The 25411-nt window shown below is 40.5% G+C and overlaps 2 protein-coding genes across 5 annotated transcripts in view; one reads left to right on the forward strand and one right to left on the reverse strand.

Annotated features, from left to right (window-relative positions):
• Window positions 1-1289: 1289 nt before the first annotated feature.
• On the reverse strand, window positions 1290-11971 carry TMEM9 (transmembrane protein 9). Of its 3 annotated transcripts, none has more exons than XM_081946164.1 (6): window positions 11824-11971; window positions 8084-8178; window positions 6218-6309; window positions 5775-5883; window positions 5044-5175; window positions 1290-3028 (listed from the first exon to the last, which is right to left on the reverse strand). In XM_081946164.1, exons 2-6 carry the CDS (start codon window positions 8147-8149, stop codon window positions 2879-2881), a joined length of 549 nt encoding a protein of 182 aa, XP_081802290.1. In that variant the 5' UTR covers window positions 8150-8178; window positions 11824-11971; the 3' UTR covers window positions 1290-2878. The 3 variants fall into 3 exon arrangements, with proteins under 3 accessions (XP_081802290.1, XP_081802291.1, XP_081802292.1); XM_081946165.1 differs by lacking the exon at window positions 11824-11971 and adding an exon at window positions 11605-11811; XM_081946166.1 differs by lacking the exon at window positions 11824-11971 and adding an exon at window positions 9333-9550.
• A 996-nt stretch (window positions 11972-12967) lies between these two features.
• The window catches only part of LOC309388658 (uncharacterized protein), a 31557-nt gene continuing 19113 nt past the window's right edge, over window positions 12968-25411 (forward strand). The window contains exon 1 of one of the 2 annotated variants that reach the window (XM_081946163.1): window positions 12968-13255. In XM_081946163.1, coding sequence (XP_081802289.1) covers window positions 13092-13255 — 164 coding nt within the window. In that variant the 5' untranslated portion in view covers window positions 12968-13091. The remainder of the gene's footprint in view (window positions 13256-25411) is intronic. The other variant, XM_081946162.1, reaches the window with a different exon arrangement.

Here is a 25411-nt window from a genome sequence, read left to right on the forward strand (position 1 = left end):
TTGATTTGATTTTGGAGGAATTCGCATATAGTTTTGGTGCATTTGTATACTGATTTAGAATAATGTACTGTTATATTTTTGTATACCATTCTTGCTGGGGGTGGGGGTGGGGGGATTAAGCTTCATACTCAGCTTCAAGTGGCCACACAGGACTAGGTTTGTATAGGCTAGGATTGTTGGGACCAAATTACTCAAATGCTTTATAAATTAAAACACAAATTAACACCTATTTTTGGATCATCCAATCCTACAAAATGTTTAGGGAAGAGCAGGGAAGTATGGGAGGGAAGGTGCATACTTGAGGCCCAACATGAGTTGCTATCTTACATAGATTTGGATAGAAGATGCATGTATATTGTTTTCTTGGAAACAAATTCTATAACTGAAAAGTTAACACTTGTTTTTAAATTGCATTAAATCTATGAGAAGTTTTAAACTATGTTCTCCAAGTTTCTTGTTATCTCAGGACAGCATGAAATGATGCTATTGATTTTTAATAGGTGGTTCTAGGAAATGAGGTTGTCTTCAGACTTCCTTTCAGGTCTCCTACCTATAGTTAATACTGACCTAGGATATGTATCTTTCGTTGGCATCCCCATGAGTAATTTTTTAGCTAGCTTAAAATCACTTTAGGCATACAACACCAAGGTTATATTTAGAAGTGCCAGTTTAAAAGAAATGAAGAGAGGGAGAAAAGAAAAAAAGTTTTTAAAAAGTAGCTTCTGTTCTTTTTCCAAAATTACCATTAGACATTAATTTCTCTCCTTTAGAATGGGATGTAAAGTGTTGTAGAACACATTATTTGTTCACATTAGAACTTATTATATTAATATTGTTAGTATCATGATTTTAGAGCTGTTTTATCACATTTAATTTCTAACGTATAAGAGCACTGTTATTCAGTCTACTTTTTTGTTGCTGATTTCTTTTTCTACATCATGTTGAATATTTGAATGAAAAATGGCTTATAAATGTTTTCGGTAAATAAAGTCAGATCCCTTGCCAAATACTTCTGTGTAACCAATGGATAACAAATTTTTTTGCAGATCTTTGCTTAGTAACCAACTAGACATAATTGATTTATAAAATATAGATGATTATAGAAACAACAAAGAGATACAGAAAACTTTATGGCTTGCAATATTTACTGGATTTCAGCAGCCCCCACATATGGTACGGCTAGCATTTATTTTATGAATTTAGACTCTTTTTTATGCATTCTCTGAACCCTTGAGTGATTGGTATCTCTTTCTGCAAAAAAGTTATTGAATCATGCCTGACATCTGTGATATTGTACATACTTTCTTTAATGAACAGATGCTGCATAGTAACAAAGACTGATTCCATCTGCCAGAGATATTTTAAGAGATAAAGTAGATCATTTAATACATAAATATTTTTGCATGCAGAAAAAATACTGTCCAACCTTCAAGATCTCTTGGTAGTGTCTTTTGCATTTGAGCAACCATTACAACATTACATTTCACCATTATATAGTGTTAATACTACTTCCCCTTAATTGGTGGCATAAATCTGGCTGCTACAAGTACCATAAAAACAAATTTAATACAATGTCCCATACACCTGGGCAAGTGGTTGGTCGATGTATTGTAAAACTACAATAAAATAGTTATGGCCAGGTAGGCCAAGGGGGAAAAAATCCAAATGCATGCAGGAAATTTTCCATTAAGTCAAGTTAAATTTTATTTTGCATGTTGCATGTCACTCTTTGAACTGATATTAAAACCTAAGGCTATATTTCTATAAATGTCCTTTGATAGTAGAATCCAGTTCTACATACTGGGATAAACTGCCACATATAGAAAGGCAATTTCCTTTGCACTAAATAATCCGGTTTCCTTCCTGTGCAGATAACTCTTGAAGCAAAGTATTTGCAATAGTTAACATGTGCAAAGCATTCTTTGTTTGCATATGAAATTGTATGAACAGCAATGGCTTCATCTGTTCGATGTATTGTGAAAATTGAGATCTAACCTAGGCAGCAATTAAGCTGTCTCCAAAGCAAAGAAATACAAGAATCTGTATAGTCTCTTGATTGTTTAAAAATCTGCATGTGAAAGAGACACCCACAAGCTTCTTGGTTTGGTCCCTTTAGGAGACTGGGAAGCACAGAACTCACCCAGAGTCATTCTTGTGATGGGTTAGCCACGGCTTACCATTAGCTATGAGAGTGCTAAAAAAATCTGTCCATATTTCTTTGGTGTAAAGTTAACTATCCTGAAAGAAATTCTTGAAGGAAGAATATGTAAGAATTTATGAGCCAAATACAGTAATTCCTTTTTCCTAAGTTAATTTCCCTTATTGCATTTCTAGCTTTAGTGCCAACTTTTCAAACTAGCATGTTACACATAGATCCAAGCCACTTCTCTGTAGGTATTTTGCAACAGTGAAGGATCATACAGCGGCATACAGTCAATGGAATGAAAAAGATGTCGCTTTTCTCATTCCATTAATAATGCATCCAACTCGAGCTGAAAGCCAAGCCACAGGTTAGTAAGCAATAACGAATAAATGCATGCCACATTTTTTATCACCAAACCAGGTGCTTGGCAGATTAGAGAACCCGAAGTTGCAATTGTTTCTCACTTTTGAAGTCAAATGGTTATCCTAGAGTTATTATCTTTTTCCTGACAGCAACAAATAAAGCAAGCGGCAGCTCTCATAGATGGAACGTACAGCCAGCAGCTTGCTTCAAATGCAGCCCATTCTCTTGGGTGGATTGAGGAGGAGAACAACAAGCAAACCCAATCAGAAACAGCAGGTGCAAGATATTTCAACTACAGATTTGGGGTCTGTATTGGCAAACAAAATTTTGCCTAGCTAACCAGCAGCTGCAGCTCACACTAAATCAAAAGGTCTAGCTTAGCATCTTGTGCCGATCAAACACAGTCTTCCGCTGTTCCTGCACTTGACGCTTCCACCTTTCCTGGGCTCCCTCCACTCTCTCCAGCACCGTATTGGTTCTGGCACTGGCTGAAGGACGTATGGCTGCCAAGGAACAGGGATCCTGCAGTAACAGAAGAAGAAACATCTCAAAGAAAAAGCATTTTAGATGCGCAGTAGTAATGCTCCACCTTGGGCTACAAAGACAAATCAAAATATTTTTTAAAACAGAGCGGACAGGTATGTTATATTCATGCACACTGTGAAAACAGCAAGGTTAGCTGCTCATCATTAATAACAGGAAATATCCCAAGGCAGCGATATTACTGCAGTATGCTTCAGATTATTAAGAATGGTTAGTTACCTTCTATGAAAACAAATGCAAAGGAATTACAGTGAAATGTCTGGATAACATTCTGTCTACCAAAAATATAAATTTCCATAATCAGTACAATCATGTTATATTGCACTGCTGCCGTATTCTTTAAAACAAAAGCAGGAGATATTTCTGAAATATAATTCCCAGGTTGCTCTCTTTCTTGATCATAATGAGCTGTAGTTCAGAAAACTCTGTTCTGAAACAAACAGCCTTATTATACCAGGGACATGCGGTCATTGGAGGCAGGGGAGGCAGAGCCTCACCTCTCATCATGAAATAATAATATATAAAATAATAATATCCATGAGGGAGTTTCATATATATAAGAGGAAGAGGAGGGAGGAGGAGGAGCGCGTGCGGGGTGGTGCCAGCTGGGCAACCAGCAGAGGCAGGAGCGTTCTCAGAAGCGCCAATAACCTGCCTGCCTTCGCTGTACTTTGCGCGCTCCTTGCGACTGCAATCGACGTCCAGAAGTGGCAGGGGCTTGATGACGTCGCCGCAGCTGCCATGCGCAGATGGATGGAGGTAGCCAGAGTGGCGCCAAGGCAGTCCGGCAGATGAGCGACCGAGGATCAGGCTGCCTGATCCTCCATTGCTCGCTCGCTCTTTCGGCGGCCCGGACCCCACGGCGGTGGTTACCTCCGTCCGTCCGTGCCCAGCAGTGACGTCGGCGACGTCATCAAGACGAAGTGGCTTGGAGGCGAAGTGCTTTTCAGTGCTTTTCTGTGCATCTGGCATTTAGGTAGATAGCTGGATGTCCTAAACGCCAGACGCACAGAAAAGCACTAAAAAGCAGCTGCTGTTGGGGAGCGCGAGCCGGCGGAGCGCGCTCAGGAAGACGGGGAATGGGATCACGTGTGCTGGAGACTGAGGCAGCCTCAGCCTCCAGCACACGTGGTCCCATTCCCTGCCTTCCTGATGACGTCACCAGCCTCACCAGGCATAAACCTCACCGCACGTCACTGTTATAGACACTGCTTCAGCGTTCCAATTCAAATGAATGAATTACATACAAAATAAAATCCTTTGGTTTTGTACTATGGCTTAATGTGAATTGTGCTGTCTCAGGAAACATAGTTAAAATATCTTCTTCAAAACAAAATGTGCTTGTATTTAGTGTGTGTGAACTTCAAAGATGTAAGCCACAATCTAAAATGAGATCTTAGAAAGAAATCCAATACCTTTATGTCAATAATTGTTTAAAGTTGCCTTTTCTAACCCAGTCACCTCCAGACTTCAGAAAGCTGCAGTCTCAACTTATCTGCAGTGTTTCAGCTTGGAAATGTTAGTTCTGAGTGCTGATTATAGAAATAGATTTTGAGCCATATCTTGAACCCTCTTCAGGCATTATGCTGTCTGTAAAAGATGAAGATGTGTGTGGGAGAAGAGTATCTAGAGGGAAAGGGCTGTATACTGAACAAGGTACCCTCAGTGGCTGGGAAGACTTCCATCACTGTGCATATAGAAAACATTATGTGAATAAATATGTGAATAAGTGAATAAGCATACATGGAGGTTTCTACATATCAATCACTTTGTTCTGTAAACTGATTCTTATGTAGAAATCTCCACTGCTGAACACATAGATTTAAAAGCCTGATTACTGCCAAGCCTTCCAGAATCTCAAGCTTTCCAAAATTATTAGCTTTTAATTCCCACAATCTACTAAGTGAGGGATTGTGGGAAGCAACATGCAGAGCATAGCAGATTCAGGCAATCCAAATGGGAAAAAAAATCTGTTTAAAGAGCGTCAAACTGACCTCTGATTCTTCTTCATTGTGCAGGGGCTGAGTATAGGCATCAGGTTTGCGGATAAAAGGGTCAACTACCATTAAAAAGACCATGTAGAGTAGAAGAGCTCCAATCACTGAGAGATAAATGATGATGATAATCTGCATGAACACAAAATGTCATCAAAGATCCTGGATAAAAGAACATATTTTAAGCAAAGCATCAACATCTATATTGTAATAGGGGAAATCAGCTAAAAAATTACCAATGCTTAGAAAGATCAAAATATGGACAAAGATACCAGATTGGATTTTCCCCAATCTGATGCCTTTTCAATCTGCTGGAAGCATATGCAGTTATGCAGATTGGAAATTCTGCATTGTTGAAGACATCAGATTTAAGAAAGGATGAAGAAAATAATACCTCTCCCAGCAAAGTTAAACTGTCTAAAACCAAACATTTATATACAGTACATAACCAAAACATGACTAAAATTATTTCTTTGATCTCTTAAGGAAAAATCTAAGATATGGTTCTCAAATGCAGTTTTCACTACAAAGGTATATGTATATGAGAAACACTAACCAGAATTACCAATGTAGACCCTCTTGCCTCAATCTCACAATCCTAATTTCTTTGCGAGTATATTTTCAGATTCTTTTTAGTTTCCTTGACGGTTGTCAACAGCCAAATTCTTAGTTCTATACAGTGACAACAGAAGACAGAGAAAGCTGGTACAAGAGACAGATTGGTATTTTACCTTGATGGTTGTGGTACTTCGTTCTTCATACTTGCACTCACATAACAGGCAATATGCCTCCACATCATGTCCTGGCACTGGCATAGGGTCCACCACATGCAGGCAGTTGCTGTAGTTGTGAGAAACGAGAAGCCAAAAACAGGCATCAAAAACCTTTTATCATATGGAAGTTCACCTATTTTCAAGGATACATAGTTTAATGTAACATTTAGCTGGATAATTTTTGAGACTGTTATTATATCACTGCTAATTCCCTTGACAGATATGCAAATAGATAAAATGTACAGGATGAAAGTATCCAATTGATCAGACAGAAAGCATGAGACTAGTTCATTTCACTGTCTCCCTATACTGAAGACCAGTTTTTAAACCAGCTTTTTAGAACAATCACATCATGCAAACATTCTATGAGCTTTGAAAATCTCTTTTGAAATTTGTCTCACCAATCTTTCTGTGATACATTGTTCTTGTAAATATGCCCTGTTATATTCCGATATGGTGGGCAGACACACTTGCAGCGGATGTCTTCAAATGTCTATAGAAGAAAAATAGGACATAACTCGAATATGTGTGACCAATAGTTTTCCCTCATTACAAAGTAAAGTAGTTAACGATACTCTTTCCAGTCATGTCATATTGTGCTGGAGAACCTGTGATCCTTCATATTTTGGTTGTTATAACAGTTTTACTTAATACAATACAATACAATAGCAGAGTTGGAAGGGACCTTGGAGGTCTTGTAGTCCAACCCCCTGCCTAGGCAGGAAACCCTATTCCACTGATTAATTGTTCTAACTGTCAGGAAGTTTCTCCTCAGTTCTAAGTTGCTTCTCTCCTTGATTAGTTTCCACCCATTGCTTCTTGTTCTACCTTGGAAAATAGTTTGACTCCCTCTTCTTTGTGACAATCCCTGAGATATTGGAACACTGCTAACACTTTGTGGCAATCCCTGAGATATTGGAACACTGCTAACACTTCAGTAACATTTTGTTTGGCTGTCCACTCACTCTCAGCGACTCTGGGCAAGCTTACAAAAATAAAAATCCAATATACAAAAAATAAAAAATAATACTCTCCCCCGGCAACAACAATCAATCAAATAAGCCACTTGATGAACTCCCAGACACTTTGGAAAAACCAGGTCTTCAGGGCCTTGCAAAAGAATGTCAATGTGGAGGCCACTCTAATCTCCACAGGGATGTTCTAAAAAGAGGGAAGGCCCTTCTGGGCCCCACCAGATGTACCTCCATAGGAGAGGGGGCCCACATTTCCTGACTCCCAGCTCTGGTAGGTCAGAGAGATGTAACCGAGAGGAGACGTTCCTTCTGATAACCTATCTCCAAGCCATGTGGGGGTTTAGAAGGTGACAACCAGCATCTTGAATTATACCCAGAAGCAGATTGGTAGCCCTGGAGAGATGACACCTGTACACATCTACACAAAACAACATGGCCCACTGCATTTTGAACCAATTGGAGCTTCCAGATTCTTTTCAAAACCAGCCCCTTGTGCAGGGTATTACAATAGTTAAGACAGGAGGTTACTAGGGTGTGATTAACTGCAAGGAGGGATCATTGGTCCAAGAAAGAGCATAACTGATACACAAGCCACAGCTGCACAAAGGCCCTCCTGGCCATGATTGCTACCTGCTCCTTGAGCAGGAGTTGTGAGTCCAGAAGAACCTCCAGATTACACACTAGATCTGTCTTGTGGCAGTGCCACCCCTTCCAAGACCAGAGACGGAAATTCTCCATGGACCAAAGAACCCCAAACCCAGTCTCATTTGGTCTTTCAAGGAATCAGTTTCAGCCCATTGCTCCCCATCCGGTATATAAAATTGGACATTAATCGCTGAGGGCAATAATCTTGGTATATAATGGAATTAAAAACCTGTGTGAGGATAAATAGAATGTTTAGTGAATGGTTAAACACTGAACAGGGAATAAGATAAGGATAGAGATCTCCTGGTTTGACATCTCCTTGATTAATGTATTTGTGAAATAGATAAGGAAAGTTTGTGGTGTCATTAGATATGTGATGAATGAACATAAATGTACATTTGTATTTAATAATATCGTGTTGTTGGCTGATAGACTATATGATACAATGAAGAGCATGGATCTGAAAGTATAGATGAATGCTGAGATAATTGTGTTTATCAAAGAAAATAGAGTGAAAGATTGCAGACTATATTCAGATATAAAAAAATAGAGTAAGTAAATGAATTCGGGTTCGTGTGTAGATATTAATCCATAAACAAAATATTAATTAAATTATAAACTATTTTTTTCTCTATTTTCCTCCCTCACCTTGCTGGTCTCAAATGATGGTATTAGGATACACCAAAAAATGGCTGCGAGTGACACCGATTTCATGATTTCTCAGATGTGTAAATGAACATTACCTGGAGGGTGGAGGGAAAATAACAGAAATCAGCCAATTTTTTAAAAACATTATAGACATTTAGGTATCACAACTCATCTGATAAAATGTGACAAGCTGGTTACCACAGCATATGTGTAATTTTGATGATATCTCCTCCTTTTAGGGCCTGAAAACCTGAAGCAATAAAATTGTCTATCAAAAGCCAATAGTTCACAACAGATTTGGAGGTTGTACAAGAACTTGTAGTGTATGTAGAAGAGAAGAGAAAATCAGCCCTTTCCTATTCCTTGGGAAATTTCAGTAGAATCAGTTTTGCATTAATTTTAAATATAGCTCATTACATATTAACATTTTACCATATGTTACACCTTGTGCTTTTCTGCAACTAGATTAGATTTTCTACAAAAGATGTACATTCAGTTTCAGTTCAGACTACATAACAAATAATCTAATAACAGTAAAAAATATAAAGACAGGAAAGATGAATTCATTTGAATCATATTTTCACACTTTAAAATTTCATATCCTTTTAAGTAACCTGGAGGCCACAGTTTAACTGATTTCCCATGTTCGGCAAAGAACGAAGCTTTTCAGCTGCATTGGCTACATCTTTATCTTATCGCTTTAACAGTAGGGTAATGAAAATTACAATAGCAGGAAAGAAATATGCATTTATTTTTCAAAAAATGGTAGATGTCGAAGTTAATCAGTGGTCAGTCTTGATAAAAGTTGAGATCCCAGCAGCGATCTCTCAAAATGCAAATAAACAATAAAATAGAGCAATTAAGATAGATTAGATCATCTTTTACTAAGAAAAATTGTGTAAACATGAACCTTTTCCAAGTTCCATTTTACTGAAACATTGAAAAGCAAAAACATTCTTAGTAAGATACTTACTAAGATTTAAGATCTTACATATGCATATGTACCACATACATAAATATCTACCCCATCTATCTTAGGTGCTCTTCACATTTACACATATTTTGGAAAGTTTCAGCTTTTAGGCAGCAAACAATCAAACACCTGGACACAAGAAAAGCCAGTTCAGTCACATAAAAGAGACCACAAAACTGTGTCATCTGCAAAGAATGTGAACTGAATGCTTCAGTCTTAGACCACACCAAGGATGGGTTCATTCTCGGTTCTGATTGTGTATCTTTATTTACTCACGATATTGGGGCTGCTTGGCTCCTCCCCAATGCTCTTTGAGTTTTAGATGATTTCCCAGCATATGTTTAAAAACAGAGTGTTTGGTGACATCTCAAATTGCTCTCAGTTTATACTCTGGGGGATCCATAGCAAACATCAATAGATTTATCAGGAAACTCTCTTGAAAGCGAAGAAAGCCTGCTGGGGCAGATTGTACTTATGTAAGATATGTCCAAGTTGTTCCTGGATTCCTGAGAAGCTTAAGATAGACCCAAAGGAATTATACTGAGTTTGATGAAACTTCTGAAGCATATCTAACGTATACATACTTAATATGTTACTCTTCTACAGCATCTGGATAAGATTTTGCATAAATGTAAAGATTTCAAAATAATCTTCCCCTTCCTATGCAGTGCCTGGTCTGCACTTCTTCATAAGACAAGAGTGATGATGGTTAGTGCCATGTTTCCTTCCAGCGTACAGTGCCGTAACAATTGAATAACGTCACCTGGAATAAAGGCTGTACATAATGAACCCCACTTCTTATGCAATCTGTAGACTCTTTTTTGATTACCAGTGCAATCTTCCAATTATCAAACTCACCGCTATGGGAAATGTCTGGCAGAACTCAGAAATCTCCAGCTATATTCTTTCTAGCGCTATGAGGTCTAACCAAGCCATTCTGACATCACGGCTATCTATCCAAGCCATTTTGACATCATTCTATTCTGTGACAGTCCAGAGAATGCTTTGAAATTTGTACCCAATTTAGTTGGATAAATATGAAAGCCAACACTTAAATTACTCAATCTGGAAAAAGCATAAATGAGGAATGGCACATATTGAATTTTTGTTTAAATGTATGCCAATTTCTACATGTTCAAGTGACCTAATTAGAAATTAATCATGTAAGTAGTCCTCAATTTAGAACTACAACTGAGTGCAAAATTTTCATTGCTAAGCGAGGCATATGTTAAATGATTTTTGTTCCATTTTACCATCTTTTTGCCACAGTTGTTAAAGCAAATCACTACAGTTAAGTGAATTATGCAGTCATTAAGCAAATCTGGTTTCCTCCTTTTGTCTTTGCTGTTGGAAGCTGGCTGGGAAGGTTACAAATGATGATCACATAACTTGGGAACAGTGAAATTATCATCCATGCAAGTCGCTAAGCACCTAAATTTTGATGATGACTGTGACTGTAACTGTAGGGATGTTGCAACCGTATGAAAACCAGTAATAATTCACGTTTTCAATGCTATTGTAACTTTGAAACAGATACTAAACAAATGGCTGTAATCGAGGACTATGTATAACCACACAACCTGAGCTGGAAAAACTTTCCTGAATCTCAGATGCAGTTATTGATTTGGAAATCATCTGCAACTACAGTTTGAATCTATATTTTAAGTCAAGCTCAGACTAAAGAGGGAAGGGTCTGTGCAGGGACTGAAGAGATACACACCTACTCCAATCATTTCTTAGAGATGCCTTGAGAAACTGGGTGACCATGTGATGGGAAAGGAGTATCCATTAACAGACATCTCCTCATACCCCATCTCTCCCCACTCCTATGATTTCCACACACCCTCCCCATCCCAAAGCATGTCCTGTAAAGAAAGACTGTATTCCTTGTGTGTTCTGCCTGAATCTCTTATTCCCAGAGTACTTCATTAAAACCCCAAAGGTGCTTTTTCAAAAGGCAACTGGACTTTCTTTTTTCCTGAAGGCGTTTCCCTTCTCATCCAAGAAGCTTCTTCCATTCTGAAGTTTCTTGGATGAGAAGGGAAACATATTCAAAGGAAGTCCAGCTGCCTTTTGAAAAAGCACCTCCGGGACTACCATGACCTGGATGACTTAAAATCCATATACATTCTTCACAAAAGCATTTTTCTTAAGCATTTGCTAAAGTTTACACTCTTCTTCCTCTTTGTGGTGTAGACTACTCCAAATGTAAAGGGAAGGAAGAAGATGATGAGACATTTCCCACTACTCAGTGGGGGAGAGGGGAGGAGTATAGAGGGGAAAGAGCTAGGACGGTCTCTTGCTCAATGGCCAGATTTCTCAGAATGTTTAACTTTGATGGGCAACATCTCCCATAAAATGTTCATGTAATACATCTGCAACCGACTTAATTTTTCTTCATTACGCAGAATTTGGATTTTTTTATATAAATGAAAAGGTGACGATTGTATATACGCGTCATGATGAAAAACATGCCCAATTAAATAAGGGTGCCCTTTGCTGCAACTCCTGAAGGAACGGCAGCAGTCCGGAGTTACTAGCTTCCTACCTGCTGATCAGCTGCTCCTGGCGCTTTAAATTCCCTTTCAAAGCATACCATTTTTCAGGGACCCGAACCACCAGAAAAACACGCAGATCAACGGGCGGAGGTCGGATTCTTCCAAGCTTCGCTACACCCACAGTACCACAAGCTAAGGAAAGTGCTCCCCGTTTTCTCTCAACCCACATCGGGGTTTTTATGCTAGTGGCGACGGAATAAGAGACTCACCTAGCAGCGCAGGCTCCTAGAAACCGTCGGGTCCGCCTTTCGCTGTGATTTTCTGCTGACATCACCATAGTAGACGTTGCTAGGAACCAACCAAATCCGCTGCCGCGATTTAAGGGACCATTAATGATTTTCAAGCCTTCTATTAACAAGAAAAAAAGTCATATGACGGAGCTCTGTGGATTCCAGGGTTGACTGTAAAATATTGAAATGGGAGAGGTGAAAAAGCTGCGTAGCTGTTCCTCGGGATGTGGGGTTAAAGAAGCAATGCCGTTTTACCGATTTAATCTGTTACGAGAGTCACGGGAGCCCCATACGTTTGCTCCAACGATTTGGAGAATAACTTCAGTGCTAGCTTTTCATGGCCTGCAAAGAGGTGCTTGGAATTTCGGGTGGTTTTACACGCATCCTTGCCTTGCTACCTTTCAGCACCATCCCAACAGCAAAAGGAGACGTTCTTAGGAAGTGCTAATGAATATCTTTTACATTGATATTGTTTTATTTGTTTCCTAGTATAATTTGATTGCTTATTAGTAACCTATGACGATCACTAAGTGTTGTATCTTGATTCTTGACGAATGCATTTTATTTTTCTCTATACACACTGATAGCATAGGCACCAAAGACAAATTCCTTGTGTGTCCAATCACACTTGGCCAATAAAGAATTCTATTCTATTCTAGAATGTTTTTCCCTCTATAAGCCGTTTCAGTGAGCATGAAGCCATCCTTTCTATCTATGAAGCCACTCTGTGGGCACATAATCAACGCCCGTGAAAAATCAGACCCTCGTCTGATTTACATTGTACATCAATTTGAGGGGGGCGGGGGAGTAAAAGGAGACTAATGTTCGCAAATGCATTGCATTGCCTAAGGCCATTTTCCCCCCTTGTCGATTAATCATCTAAATGCACATCAACCTGGTTCCAGTTGTGAAAACAAAACTCATAAAATAGTGCCTTTGAACATCTGCAGTTCTACTTCAACAGGAATCAACTCGTCTTAGCCTGCCTCGAGAGTTTGATTGAAAGGTGGAAAGAGCAGCATTCTGAGTATTAGGGAAGAAAAGTTGAAACAAAAACACCGGCATATCATCCCCCCTCCCCGCAAAAGCAATAAATTGTTCGATGTTGAGATCAGTAGTTCTTTTTTCAAATCCTCCTCAATTTCACTCGATTGCCTGCGCTGCAACCGACGGGCTAACCTGAAATCGCTACAGTGACATTGGCCGGATGTGGCGTCAGCAAAGACAGCCGGTAAATTGAGAGCGCCATGGCTGCTACAGTGGATTGCATTCTGAAGCTAGGAGGTAGTGCATTGACGCAGAAAAACCAGTTGGAGACGCTGAAAGAGGAGTCCTTGCGGAGGGCGGCTGCTCTTGTTTCGAAGCTCTGGGAGGCTGGACAGAGACGATGCATAATCGTGCACGGCGCAGGGTAGGAACGCATGCGAAGTAGCGGGAGGCTTCTGCCCTTCAGCCAAGGTGCCAAATGGGCGTCATCGGTTCTTTCTGGAGCCTCGGGATAAATTGGACCTCAACTCCCACCTTTCCGAAACAATTTAATTAGTGAGAAGAGCTTAATTAATTAATGCCAATGAAAGGAACTTAAGTCACACACATCTGGAGAGGTACAAAATTAGGGAAGACCGTAGAGCGAGTCCCACTGCCGAGAGGGTATTTGCATTGTGTTTAAATTTGCATGGGCAGCAAATACATCCTGTAACGCAGCCATGCGTATAAATTTAATTAATGAAAGGATTAATTAATTAATGCCAATGAAAGGAACTTAAGTCACACACATCTGGAGGGGTACAAACTTAGGGAAGACCGCGGAGCGAGTCCCACTGACGAGAGGGTATTTGCACTGTGTTTAAATTTGCATGGGCAGCAAATACATCCTGTAACGCAGCCATGCATATAAATTTAATTAATGAAAGGAGCTTAATTAATTAATGCCAATGAAAGGAACTTAAGTCACACACATCAGGAGGGGTACAAAGTTAGGGAAGAGTCCCACTGACGAGAGGGTGATTGCACTATGTTGCCATGTGTATTTTTATTTAGAAGGAAGTCCCCAGTTTTCCCAATGAATCTTGTTCCTGGGATTTCACCAAGGAGATGCATTTTAGCTGCGTTTTAATGGGTTTTTCTGGTAGACGTGCATAGAATCGTACACGCAGTGTGTCCTGGCATCATGATTTCAGAAAAGAATAAACCGCATCTGTTAAAGAAAAATGACAGCAATTTTTTTTAAAAGAAAAGCTTTTGTAGTTTACTAGTTGCACGGTTTTGCATAATCCGTCAAGTCTTGTAATTTTGAAGGGTCAAACAGTAGAAAATAAAGGGAGAAAAATCTGGATTATACAGAGTTCAGAAAATAGAAAACGAAGTTAAGAAACAAATGTAAGAGACTATCTCTGCAAATCTATGCACATTTTCTTATAAATAAGTCCTTAACATGCTCCATGAATTGACTCCCAAGAAATGTATGGAATAATTTTATGTGGGAATAGAATACAATCCTGGGTTGTATAAACAGGCATAGAATCAAGATCATGTGCAGCAATAGTACCGCTTTATAAAACCCTAATAAGAAGACCTGGAATACTGGAACCAATTTTGGTCATCATACTACAAAAAAGATGTTGAGACTTTGGAAAAAGCTCATAGAAGAGCAACTAAGATGATCAAAGGCCTGGAGGCTAAAACATGAAGGACAGCTGCAGGATTTGGGTTTGGCTAGTCTAAAGAAAGAAGAATTTGGGGTGACATAATAGCAGCATTCCAGTACTTGAGGGACTGCCACAAAGAACTGGATCAGATTATTATCTAAAGCACCAGAGGACAGGACAAGAAATAATGGTTGGAAACTAATCAAAGAGAGAAGCAACCTGAAATTAAGGAGAAACTTCATAACAATGAGGACAATTAATCAGTGGAACAGCTTGCCTCCAAAAATTGTGGCCACTCCATCACTGGATGTTTTTAAGAAGAGTCTAGACCAGGTGTGTCAAACTGGTGGCCTGTGGGCCGGATGCATCACACACAGGCCATGCCTAGCCCAGCTCTGTGAAGGGGGAAAATGTTGCGATATGTCAAGTGACATCAACCTGACATGGCAAATTTGACACCGGTGGTCTAGATAATCACTTATCTGAAATAGTATAGGTTCTCCTGCTTGAGCAGGGGTCTGGACTAGAAGATCTCCAAGGTCCCTTCCAGCTCATTAATTAATTAATTAATTCATAGCTCCTGTTGGATACATCAATTAGGTTTCCAGACTATTTTAAGTCATAGTTTGATTAACCCTGGTTTATTGAAGAACCCACAAAGGGTTAGATTCAGAGAAGATGTCCCAAAGGTGCTTTTTCCAGAGGCAACTGGACTTTCTGGTTTTTCTTCTTTCTTCAAAGAAAAACCAGAAAGTCCAGTTGCCTCTTGAAAAAGCACCTTTGGGACAACCATGACCTGGATAACAGAGAATCTCCATAGACATTCAGAGAAGATGCTTATTAAACAATTTATATGGCCACCCAACTGACACACAGTGATACTGGGCGGTGTACAGAAATAAAAACCCACAGTTTTAAACCCATAAATCCTAAATCAGGTAATCACAGGGCCGGGCATGGATAGCATTTCAAACCAAACAATCAAAGCTGGATTACCTAGCCAGTTGTATTGATGTATCCAATATTGTCATGAGAAAAAAACAATTGCTGTTGAATAGTTTCTCATTACAATTAATGGGGAAAATTTGATACACTAATATTTAATCATTAATTTAAAATTAATAAACAAAACTGAAGGTTTTATTTTTGAATTGGTCCAGTCTTATCAAATAATCATAATCAAGATCCAAGCATTTAATAATACAATTTCTCATGTGACTCTGTGTGGCTGGAAGTTTTGTTTTCTTGCCAGTAAATTGCTGCAAGGGACATGAACTGCTTCAAGTGACTAAACTCAGCAGCTCTAATTTAATATATATATATGAAATAAGATATACTTTATATATAAACCTATGCAATATTTGATCCACATCCTCCTAATTACTGATTCCCTGTTTATTTAATAAACCCATTTACTCTATGTTTGAAGTGAAAGCAAATATTTATAATGACAAATAAAGAATTGAGTGAAAGCGCCTTCGTTTTGGTCTTTCAAGTACCTCATAGTACTATTTTGTGGATATTTCCTGAGAGATAAATATTTCTTTAGGAGGCAATTGCATAGAGAATTGAGATGCCTCTTCATTGTCATATTTTCCTTTGGCATATCAGGTGCACTTTCAGAGTTCTAAAAATCTGGGGAAGCAATGGAGAAAAGGAGGAAGAAAGTCACTCAATACTACTGAAACAGCAGGAGAAAGACTGCTGGAAATTAGGCAACAGCATGAAGGTTTTGTCAGGCACAATGAATCTAAGGCCCACAAGAGACAGCTTCATGCCCAGATGGTTACACTCCTCACCGTGCATTAAGATGTTACATATGGGGTCACAGTTGGCACCTGCACCAGTGACTCTGCCATGTTTCTTCTTGCTATGGATTTATGGGGAAAATATACAGCCATAAACCTGTACAGAACAGGCGAAGGTAAGGCTGCACTGTGGTATTTTCATTGTCCAAGGTTGGAGTTGACAGATCATTGTTTTGACAGTGGCTGCCATTGCACCTTGGTGCATTGCAGTTGCCTTGTAGGCTGCAATGCCTAAGAACAGAGCTTCGTGTTAATGACTAACCCAAGGGAGGATTCATAATGTGTGTTCATGAACACTGTAAAGAGGGGCTGGCCAACATCTATGCCTCACTCTCCTGTTGGTTACCTGTTGCAAAAGATGACAGAGGGCACCTGTGGGCCAGAAATTTAAGATCCCTAATATACGTTTTCAATTATAGTTTAGCAACTTTTTAAAAAACGTTCCTTTTCAGAATTGAATTTTCTCTGATACGTCTCAAAATATTTTTATTTTCTGAGTCGCTAAAGTTAAAAATGATGTCTTTTTATCCTGGCGTGGTAGTGAAAATATAAAAATATGTTAATTAACATTCTTAAAATGTATAATCCTATCAAATGACAAGTGCAGTCTGTTTGTTATTGTGTGGTATTGCAACTAAATAAAATAAATAAATGAAATAAATGAATGCTTCAGGTATTTTAAGTTATATTTAGCATATGATCTGTTTGTTTACTGGCCTTGAGTTTCCTCCTATTGAAATTTACTTCTTGAATTAACCACACAAAGTGCTGGATTATCTGGTATTTTGTTCCTTATTTTATGGCACAGGATTAATGGCAGCAAAGCTCCTGAAATAAAAGAAAGAATTAATTTGACACCTTTTTATAAATTGCAGACTGCAATTATGCCCTGTAATCCCAGAATCAACTGAGATGGAAAGTGAGAAGAGATGGTGTTGGTGTCAAATTGAAGTAGCCATTCCAACTTGACTTCGGTGGGATCATAACAAGGATTTTGATGGCATTCAACTATTTCTCAGTTAGATCTGAAACTACAGAGGTTTAGACAGATTTAGATCAGGACTTGGGACAATAAATTGAAACTAAGTGAAACAGGGATATTGGCCAATAAAGGCAAACAGAAGAAATGAAGCTTTTTATAGGTTACTTTACTTTTACTTTTACTTTTATTCATATTTATAGACCGCCCCCTCTCCCAAAAGGGACTCGGGGCGGTGTACAGTCAATACATAAAAAGAATACATAGGTTGTCTCTAAATGTATTTATTTGAAGGAAATATATTTATGAAATCGCTTTGATGAAGTAAATTGATTATTTCCCTCATCCAGATCATCTTGATCAAAGCTGATCAAGAAGTAAGACCAATTTGTTTATCCAAGGTCTAAGATGTTCCTTGACAGTGGAAAATACTCTGAAAGTAATTGAGAATCATTGCATATCTTCAAATAAATACCTTTCTGACATCCTGCAAGACTTAGTCAAGAGACTAAAACTGAACTCTGGTAAGATTGGTGGATGGCAATTTCCAGACTTGGGAAATAGGTAACTTTTTTGAAGGATCAGATAAGGATGTTACTGAATTTTAATACCATATAGCCTTAAGTGGCATGCACAATGGGAAGTAGGAAGTGATTATGGGAAATATTATGCAACAACATCTACCTGTCTCTATTCCTCTGGCCCTTGTACAGTTCAAGGACATGTTATACATTGTTTTCTTCACCTTATCATTTGACAATTTTGTTATTGACATTACCACTTATGCTTGTTTTATCTTTGGTGCATAATTATGTTGGGTTAAGAAAATTTACCTATGTGGTTGCTAAGAGTTGACAGTGACTTGATGTCACATAATCATCAAAAGGCTTGCCAAGCATTATGAACCTTGGTTACTTGCTATGTGAGAAATCCAGATACTTTCCTTCGTTCGTTCCTTCCTTCCTTGCCAAAAGTCACCCTAATAAAATCATCATCTTTCCTAGAGGAGGGGAAAAATTGATATGAGCCGGGACCCTGATAGTGAAGAGTTTTGCCGTCTGAGTGAGTCAGTATACGAAAAGACACATATGTATAACACATTTCTTGAAATGCTACACATATAATTAAATACAGGATGAAGCCTAACCTTTTTATCCAGGACTAAATAAATAGCCTTATTTAGTACTCAAGTCTTGAAAGGGTCTTCCAGAAGTGGTATTTGATCCATAAAATAACCTTTGTTATAGCTTCTTTCTTTCAAGCTTATGAATATGAAGAGATAACTATTACCCGTGCTGAGATTCAGGAATATATTATCAACTGTTCATGTTTTGTCTTGTTCTTAGGTAAATTTATAAATATTTTTAATAGGGAAAATATAATTATGAAGTCTGAAATTGCTAGTTTAAAATCTGAAATTTTCTGGAATGATTTCGTATCTTTGCTAATTTAAAGAATGGGCATATGGATAAGATTTCCTAGAGAAATTATTATGTTCTTTGGTTATCCAATATACAGCTTTTTCTTGCTTATTATGACATGATCTTTTATAGACAGCCTCCATCATGTCAGAGTATTGACTTAAAGATACTTCGTTTGTTTTAATAAGAATGAAGTTTCTTTTCCAGCAGGTGGCAGTAGTTGTCACCTTTGATAAAATACATTGCTGTTATTTCAGCAGAAAGATGGAAGAAAAAAGACAACCGTTCTGCCTCAAGCGTGAAGTTAATTCCACGCTTAGGAATCTCTTTCAGATCAAGTTTATTATCAGGCATTCTTAATAGCAAAACTTACAGTTCAGTGTTAAGATACTTCTGACTTTCCATGATCTGTCCCATCACGTAGTGCAAAAAGATGATGATTTCATTCCCATGTTGAGCGGAGATACAGATAATACTACTCAGGTTCACAAAAGCATTTAAACTGCCTGGCTATAAACTTTGCATGTGGGCAAGATGCCCCAGTGGCCAAGCCTAAACAGAGATGTGATCACATGTCATGGAACTACATTTCACATAAGGCAGTCTCTGCCTACATTTCCCATGAGGTAGTTTCTTAAAGGAGACAGTTCTTAATTCCTACACTAGCTATATACTGCTGGGGCAGCACACTCCCCACCTGGAATTATACATTCCACTATCAACTAACTTTTAACTAAAGGCAAACAAAGGCATGGCATAAAACAATGCAAACTTGACTATCTAATTAACTAAGACAACAGAAACATAACATCAACATGCAAACCTAACTAACTAATTAACTGAGTTACACAAAGGCATAGCATCAAACAGTGCAAACAATGATGTAAACACAAAGCATGCGAAGCTTGAGGTTCAATCTTCTAGTTCAGTCTTTCGTAGCAGCAGTACAAGGTTGCTGATTGGTCTGGTGTACAGCTTCTTGGTGGAAGTCGTCTGGTCGTGCCCTGACTCCAGTGTCTTCACAACTTGAATTTTCACATGGCAAACTAGTCCATCATTCCTGGGTAGGACTTGGTGCACAAGTCCTACTGGCCACGAGTTCCGAGGTGTGTCCTTGTCTTTCAGCAAGACAAGGTCTCCTTCTTCAAGGTTGGGCTGTTTGCGCTGCCACTTGCGGCGAACTTGCAGGGAGAGTAAGTATTCCTGCTTCCAGAATGTGTTGGCAAGCAGTTGTCCTTGTCTCCATTGTTGTTTATACATGTCCTTGGGAACAAAAGTCCCTGCTGGTGGTGGCCAGTTGCCTGTCTTCTGAGTGAATGGGGTATCCATTGGGCCCTTGACTACTTCCTACGGTAGAGGCGTCTGCTCTCAGCAGGAGCATGATTTCGGCTTCAGGATCCAGGGTGGTAAAGCAATTAGCCATATGTCTGAGGTGGGGTATGGTGTTTGCTAACTCTGGTGTTGTAATCTGACTGTCATCATCTGGTAGATCGTCCCACTCTATTATTGATGGCAGTGGGAACTGCACACTCCCATCTAATGCCTCTATGCAGAGTCCATCGACTTTCCTCCCCACGGTGCGCTGGGACCCAGTGCACGTTGATATAGTGAATTCCATTTGTTTGCTTTGGATGTCAAAGAGATTGAAGAATGCTGACCTTTCTAGCGATTTATTGATTTGCGTGTCTAGGATTACATACACCTTCACAGCTTCTTCTGGTAGGATAGACTTTGGCTAGGCAGATTTGGTGGCATGTGCGAGGTGACGGAGAGCCACCACATACTGAGGTGCATCTGACACATCTGTGGTAGTTTCTGGGTGCGCTTTGGCATCGTGTGGAGTCTCCTTGTGTGGAGGAGGGTCAGCTGTTGGACGATGTGTTATCTCAGAGTTTGGATGTAGGGCACCAGGGTGCCTGCCACTCTTGCAAAGGTGACATTGCACCTTGGTTGTACATGTTTTGGCCATGTGTTCTGCAGAATCACAACATTTATAGCAGAGTTTGTACTCCCTAATTAGAGCTTTCCTTTCCTCCACGGGCTTCTTTCCAAATTCTCTACACTTGTTCAAAGGGTGGGAAGACTTGTGGAATGGACAGAATGGGTCCTTGTTTGTTGTTGGGGGTTTAATTAGAACTGTCCTTGAGGGTCGCACATCTGAATTGTTCCTGGTGGAGTTGGAGATTTGTGTTTTGTGTACAGACACAAAGGTGTTTTTCCTCGTGGTCTGCATTGGGCTCTTGATCGCAGCAGCATTATGGGCAGCCCTTTTGGTGATTGTGGAGTAGTCATCCCAATAACCTTGGTTTCGAGGGTCAGTGCATTGCTCTACCTGATCAGCAACGAATTCTTCGAGTGTAGTAAAGGGAGGATCATTGCATTGATTGTTCTTCCTGTAAGCGTCACGCAGATCGGTCCATCGATCATTGAACCGTCTTGATAGTTTTCCGATGATAATGTTCTGTATGCTGTACTCATCAAGGCATGTCAATCCCTTGGTTTTGGAGTTTTCTTGAGCAGCCCGTAGTTCCGAGAGAAGGGTAGAAAACTCACATAACTTCTCGGGATCATTTGGACTAATATTGGGGTACTCGACGACCTGTTTCAAGAATGAGGACTCTATGAGCGTGGACGAGCCAAACTGTAGATCGAGTGCCTTCCAGGCTTGTTCATAGGCTTTGACTGGATCCTTCAGATAAGTGTGGTAGATTCTTGTAACTATTTGCTTAGACTCTGGGCCTAGCCAAGCCTTCATATGTACAATCTTGTCCTCAGGCTCTATCTTCTCAGCATGGCTAGCACGTTGGAAGATCTCCCTCCATACTCGATATTCTCGGCCTGGCTTGTCAGAGAACTTCTCTACCCCTCTAGATGCCAAGTTCACCTTCCTCTGGTAAGGTTGCCAATATGCCCCAGGGCTGTATGCCGGGGGAGACGGTGAGTTGTGCCCCACAGCTTTGGGTGGATCAGGACCAGTGGCCTCCTGTTGGTTTGAACAGGTGCGTTCCATAGGAGTAGGCATGGTGGCCGAGAACGGCTGGTGTTTCTCTTCCGAAAAGTTCTGTGCAACTTCATTTTGCCACGGTGTAGCCAAAGGTTGTTTTCGTTGTTGCTCTGCAGGTTGATCATGTTTATAACTCTGTTCGTTCCTGTTCAAGTTGCCTTGAAGTATTGGCTGGAAATCTTTTGCTTTGACGCTGAGGTTGCTACTTGCGGCTATTTGTGTCCCTGCTGGCTGAGAATTGATTGCCGTCACTGCGACTTTGTTGTGATTGCCCTGTGTGTCTGGGTTCGTCAGGGTAGTCTCTCCAATCCTAAGAGAGGGGTGGGGCGATGCAGATTGTATGACGTTAGCTGTGTTGTTAGCTTGTGGGTTTGGTGATTGTTTCTGTTGCATCACGTGTTGGCCATCTATGTAGGCCTTGACACGTGTGTCCGGGTTTTCTGCTTCTAACTTCCTAGGATCGAAGTTGAGGAAGGCACCAGCAGCCTCAGCCTGTAGAACTTTGGCCCGTTTTATTCTTTCTTTCGCTTCCCGCTTGCGGTGAAAGTATTCCAGTTGAGCCTGAACTTTGGCACTCTCTGCTTCTGCAGCTGCCGTCTCTGCCTGAGCTTTGGGTTCTGCAGCTGCCTTCTTTGCTTCCATGGTTGCCATCTTTTCTTTCAGCAGCTGCTCTTCCCTTGCGGCCTCTAGATCCACCTCGGTCATCTCAGCTTCTATTCGTGCTTCTGCAGCTATAGATATCTGTGATCTTTGGCTGTAACAGGAAGATTGCTGCGAGACGCTGCTACCTGCTTGAGACCGAGTTGCCTTTAGTCGGAAAGTTGAGGCCTTTCTGGAGACGTGGGAGGAAGCTGCATGTGACTGTTGAGATGGTGGGTGTGAACGATGAGACACCACAGATGCGGCCTTCTCTCCCTGTGTAACTTTGGGACTAGATGAGGATGTCCTCTTAGAAGCGTGAGAGGAGGCTGCATGTGACCACTGAGATGGTGCTTGCGAATGACGAGACATTTCAGATAAGGCATTTGTTTCTGGTGTGTCCTTGGGATTAGATGAGCATGCTTTCTTGGAAGCATGAGAGGGAGCTACATATGACTGCTGAGATGCTTCAGACTCAGCCTTCTTGTCCGGGGTGGTCTCCCTCTTCAGACTGGTTTGTATAAGGTCTTTGCTGTGTCGAAACTGCTTTTTACGTTCTTTGTTTAACATCTGAATGTGCAGCATTTCCTTCCTGAGTTCTTCATCATCATTTAGTTGCAGCTGGATGTCGTTGAGGCGGTCTCCATAAAATATCCATAGCGTGTAGATTTCATCCATGTCCTCATTCAATGAACGGAGGCAATGGGGGGGTAGATCCTCTTCAAGTTCGTCGCAGAGATGCTGCAACTGCTTCCAGCGACGCTCATGCTTTCGATAAACCCCGTCCCATTCCTCCAAGAGGTTTGACCGCATAATCTGCGTAGGCTTTCTAAGCTGTTTTAGGTCATAGGCTATCTGAAGTGTTCCTGCCTTTTCTGATAGTTGGACATCTAATTCTGAGTTTTGGATGACCAATTCTGAGTCTATGGTGGGTTCAGGCATGGGGTTCGGCATGTCTGACCCTTCTGCCATGGCTAGAAAGAATCTATGACTAGAATTAGCTCAGAAAACTTCTTGAATGTGTTATGAATTCTTTGAGTTCAATTCCCTTTTTGGCCACTAGGGTGCATTGCAAGACTTTGGAGATGTAGGCACAGTTTGCTTGTCCACTAGGTTGCAAGATTTTGCAGGTGTAGGCACAGTTCGCTTGACTAGGGTGCGTTGCAAGAGTTTGGAGATGTAGGCGCAATTCACTTGATGGCCACTAGGGTGTGTTGAAAAACTTTGTAGGTGCAGGCGCAGTTTACTTTTTGGCCACTAGGGTGCGTTGCAAGACTTTGGTGATGTAGGCGCAGTTTGCTTATTGTCCACTAGGGTGTGTTGCAAGACTTTGCAGGTGTAGGCGCAGTTTGACAGCCATTAGGGTGCATTGAAAAACTTTGTAGATGGAGGCGCAGTTCACCTTTCGGCCACTAGGGTGCGTTGCAAGACTTTGGAGATGTAGGTGCAGTTCACTTGATGGCCACTAGAGTGCGTTGAAAAACTTTGTAGGTGCAGGCGCAGTTCGTTTGTCGGCCACTAGGGTGCGTTGCAAGACTTCAGAGATGTAGGCACAGTTCACTTGACGGCCACTAGGGTGTGTTGCAAGACTTTGGAGATGCGGGTGCAGTTCACGAATCGGCCACTAGGGTGTGTTGCAAGTGTTGGCTTGAACTACTTGGTTGCGGTTTGTAGAGGAGCCGCTAGAGGGCGCTGCTTGTGACTACTGTTTGGAATGATTGGTAATGGGGTTCTCCCTGACAAGGTGACCATCCAAGCTGACTTTCCAGTTCGGAATTCCTAAGGGACTTTTACCCGAATTCGGAATTTGTTTTGGACCTGACTAGCTTGGTATCTTCTATAAGAGTTGTGCCTTTCTCAATAACCCACAAACAACAACACATTTATTTCTTCGGCTGGACTGCCTCTGCCTTATGGCTCATTTGGCTGCCTGCAGGTCTGTAAGTTGGCCTCTTTATTGCCTCCCGTTGCCAAGACAACTCATCAATAAAGTTCAAAGGAGTGGGGAGGTCGTCTCCGGGCTACTGACCTCTTTCTTACTCAAATTCCGATTCCATGGAGATCTCTCCACGAGGCTTTTATTACTGGCAAGGTTTCTCTTTCTTTGTTAGGTTGGGAAAGAAAGGGGGATTGCTTTAGCATGTGATTCCTGGGTTCCTTTTTAACACACTTTCTTAATCACAACAAAGTCCTTCATCTCAGGAGAGATACTCAGCCTTTCTCGCTGAAACGGGATGTTTCTCTCTGCTCCAAGATGGGGTGGGGAAATCCCAGCAGCTGTTCTCAGTTAAAATGCAAACGGAGTTTGGGATTCCACTTCAATGTCTTATTTACTCGGGAGCTACTGGATGGAGGTAAAATCATTCATCATCTTTTTACTGTTCTGCCTCAAGCGTTGTAGGCTTGCTCAGGGCATGCAGTTAACTCCACGCTTAGGAATCTCTTTCAGATCAAGTTTATTATCAGGCATTCTTAATAGCAAAACTTACAGTTCAGTGTTAAGATACTTCTGACTTTCCATGATCTGTCCCATCACGTAGTGCAAAAAGATGAAGATGATGATTTCATTCCCACGTTGAGCGGAGATACAGGTAATGCTACTCAGGTTCACAAAAGCATTTAAACTGCCCGGCTATAAACTTTGCATGTGGGCAAGATGCCCCAGTGGCCAATCATAAACAGAGATGTGATCACATGTCATGGAACTACATTTCCCATAAGGCAGTCTCTGCCTATATTTCCCATGAGGTAGTTTCTTAAAGGAGACAGTTCTTAATTCCTACACTAGCTAGCTAGTGGATAGATTCAGTGGGAGTAGTGATGAGGGCAGCGTTGGAAGAGCTGAAGGAACAAGTTAGGAACAGATCAGCAAAGAAAAATGATTGATAAGAGTTGAAAATGATTTGATGGTACATAACCATCCAAAACCCTGCTCGGGCATTATGAACCCAGAGTACTTGCTAGTGAGAAATTCAGGTAACTTCTCTACTCCTTCCCTTGCCATCAGTCACCCAGTAAAACTGTTTTATGAGACCCAGGATCCTCCTATTGCAGACTTCTGCACTCTG

Source organism: Natrix helvetica (genome assembly GCF_964273705.1).
Source record: "Natrix helvetica genome assembly, chromosome: 3".
In the NCBI taxonomy this organism is placed as follows: domain Eukaryota; kingdom Metazoa; phylum Chordata; class Lepidosauria; order Squamata; family Natricidae; genus Natrix; species Natrix helvetica.

Excerpts from the sequence above, each read along its gene's own strand:
- TMEM9 (XM_081946164.1), bottom strand. The coding sequence starts at position 8,149 with ATGAAATCGGTGTCACTCGCAGCCATTTTTTGGTGTATCCTAATACCA. Across the intron at positions 6,310-8,083 it reads CATCATTTGAGACCAGCAAG|ACATTTGAAGACATCCGCTG; the intron begins GTGAGGGAGGAA and ends TTTCTTCTATAG. Across the intron at positions 5,176-5,774 it reads GAAGTACCACAACCATCAAG|ATTATCATCATCATTTATCT; the intron begins GTAAAATACCAA and ends GTGTTCATGCAG.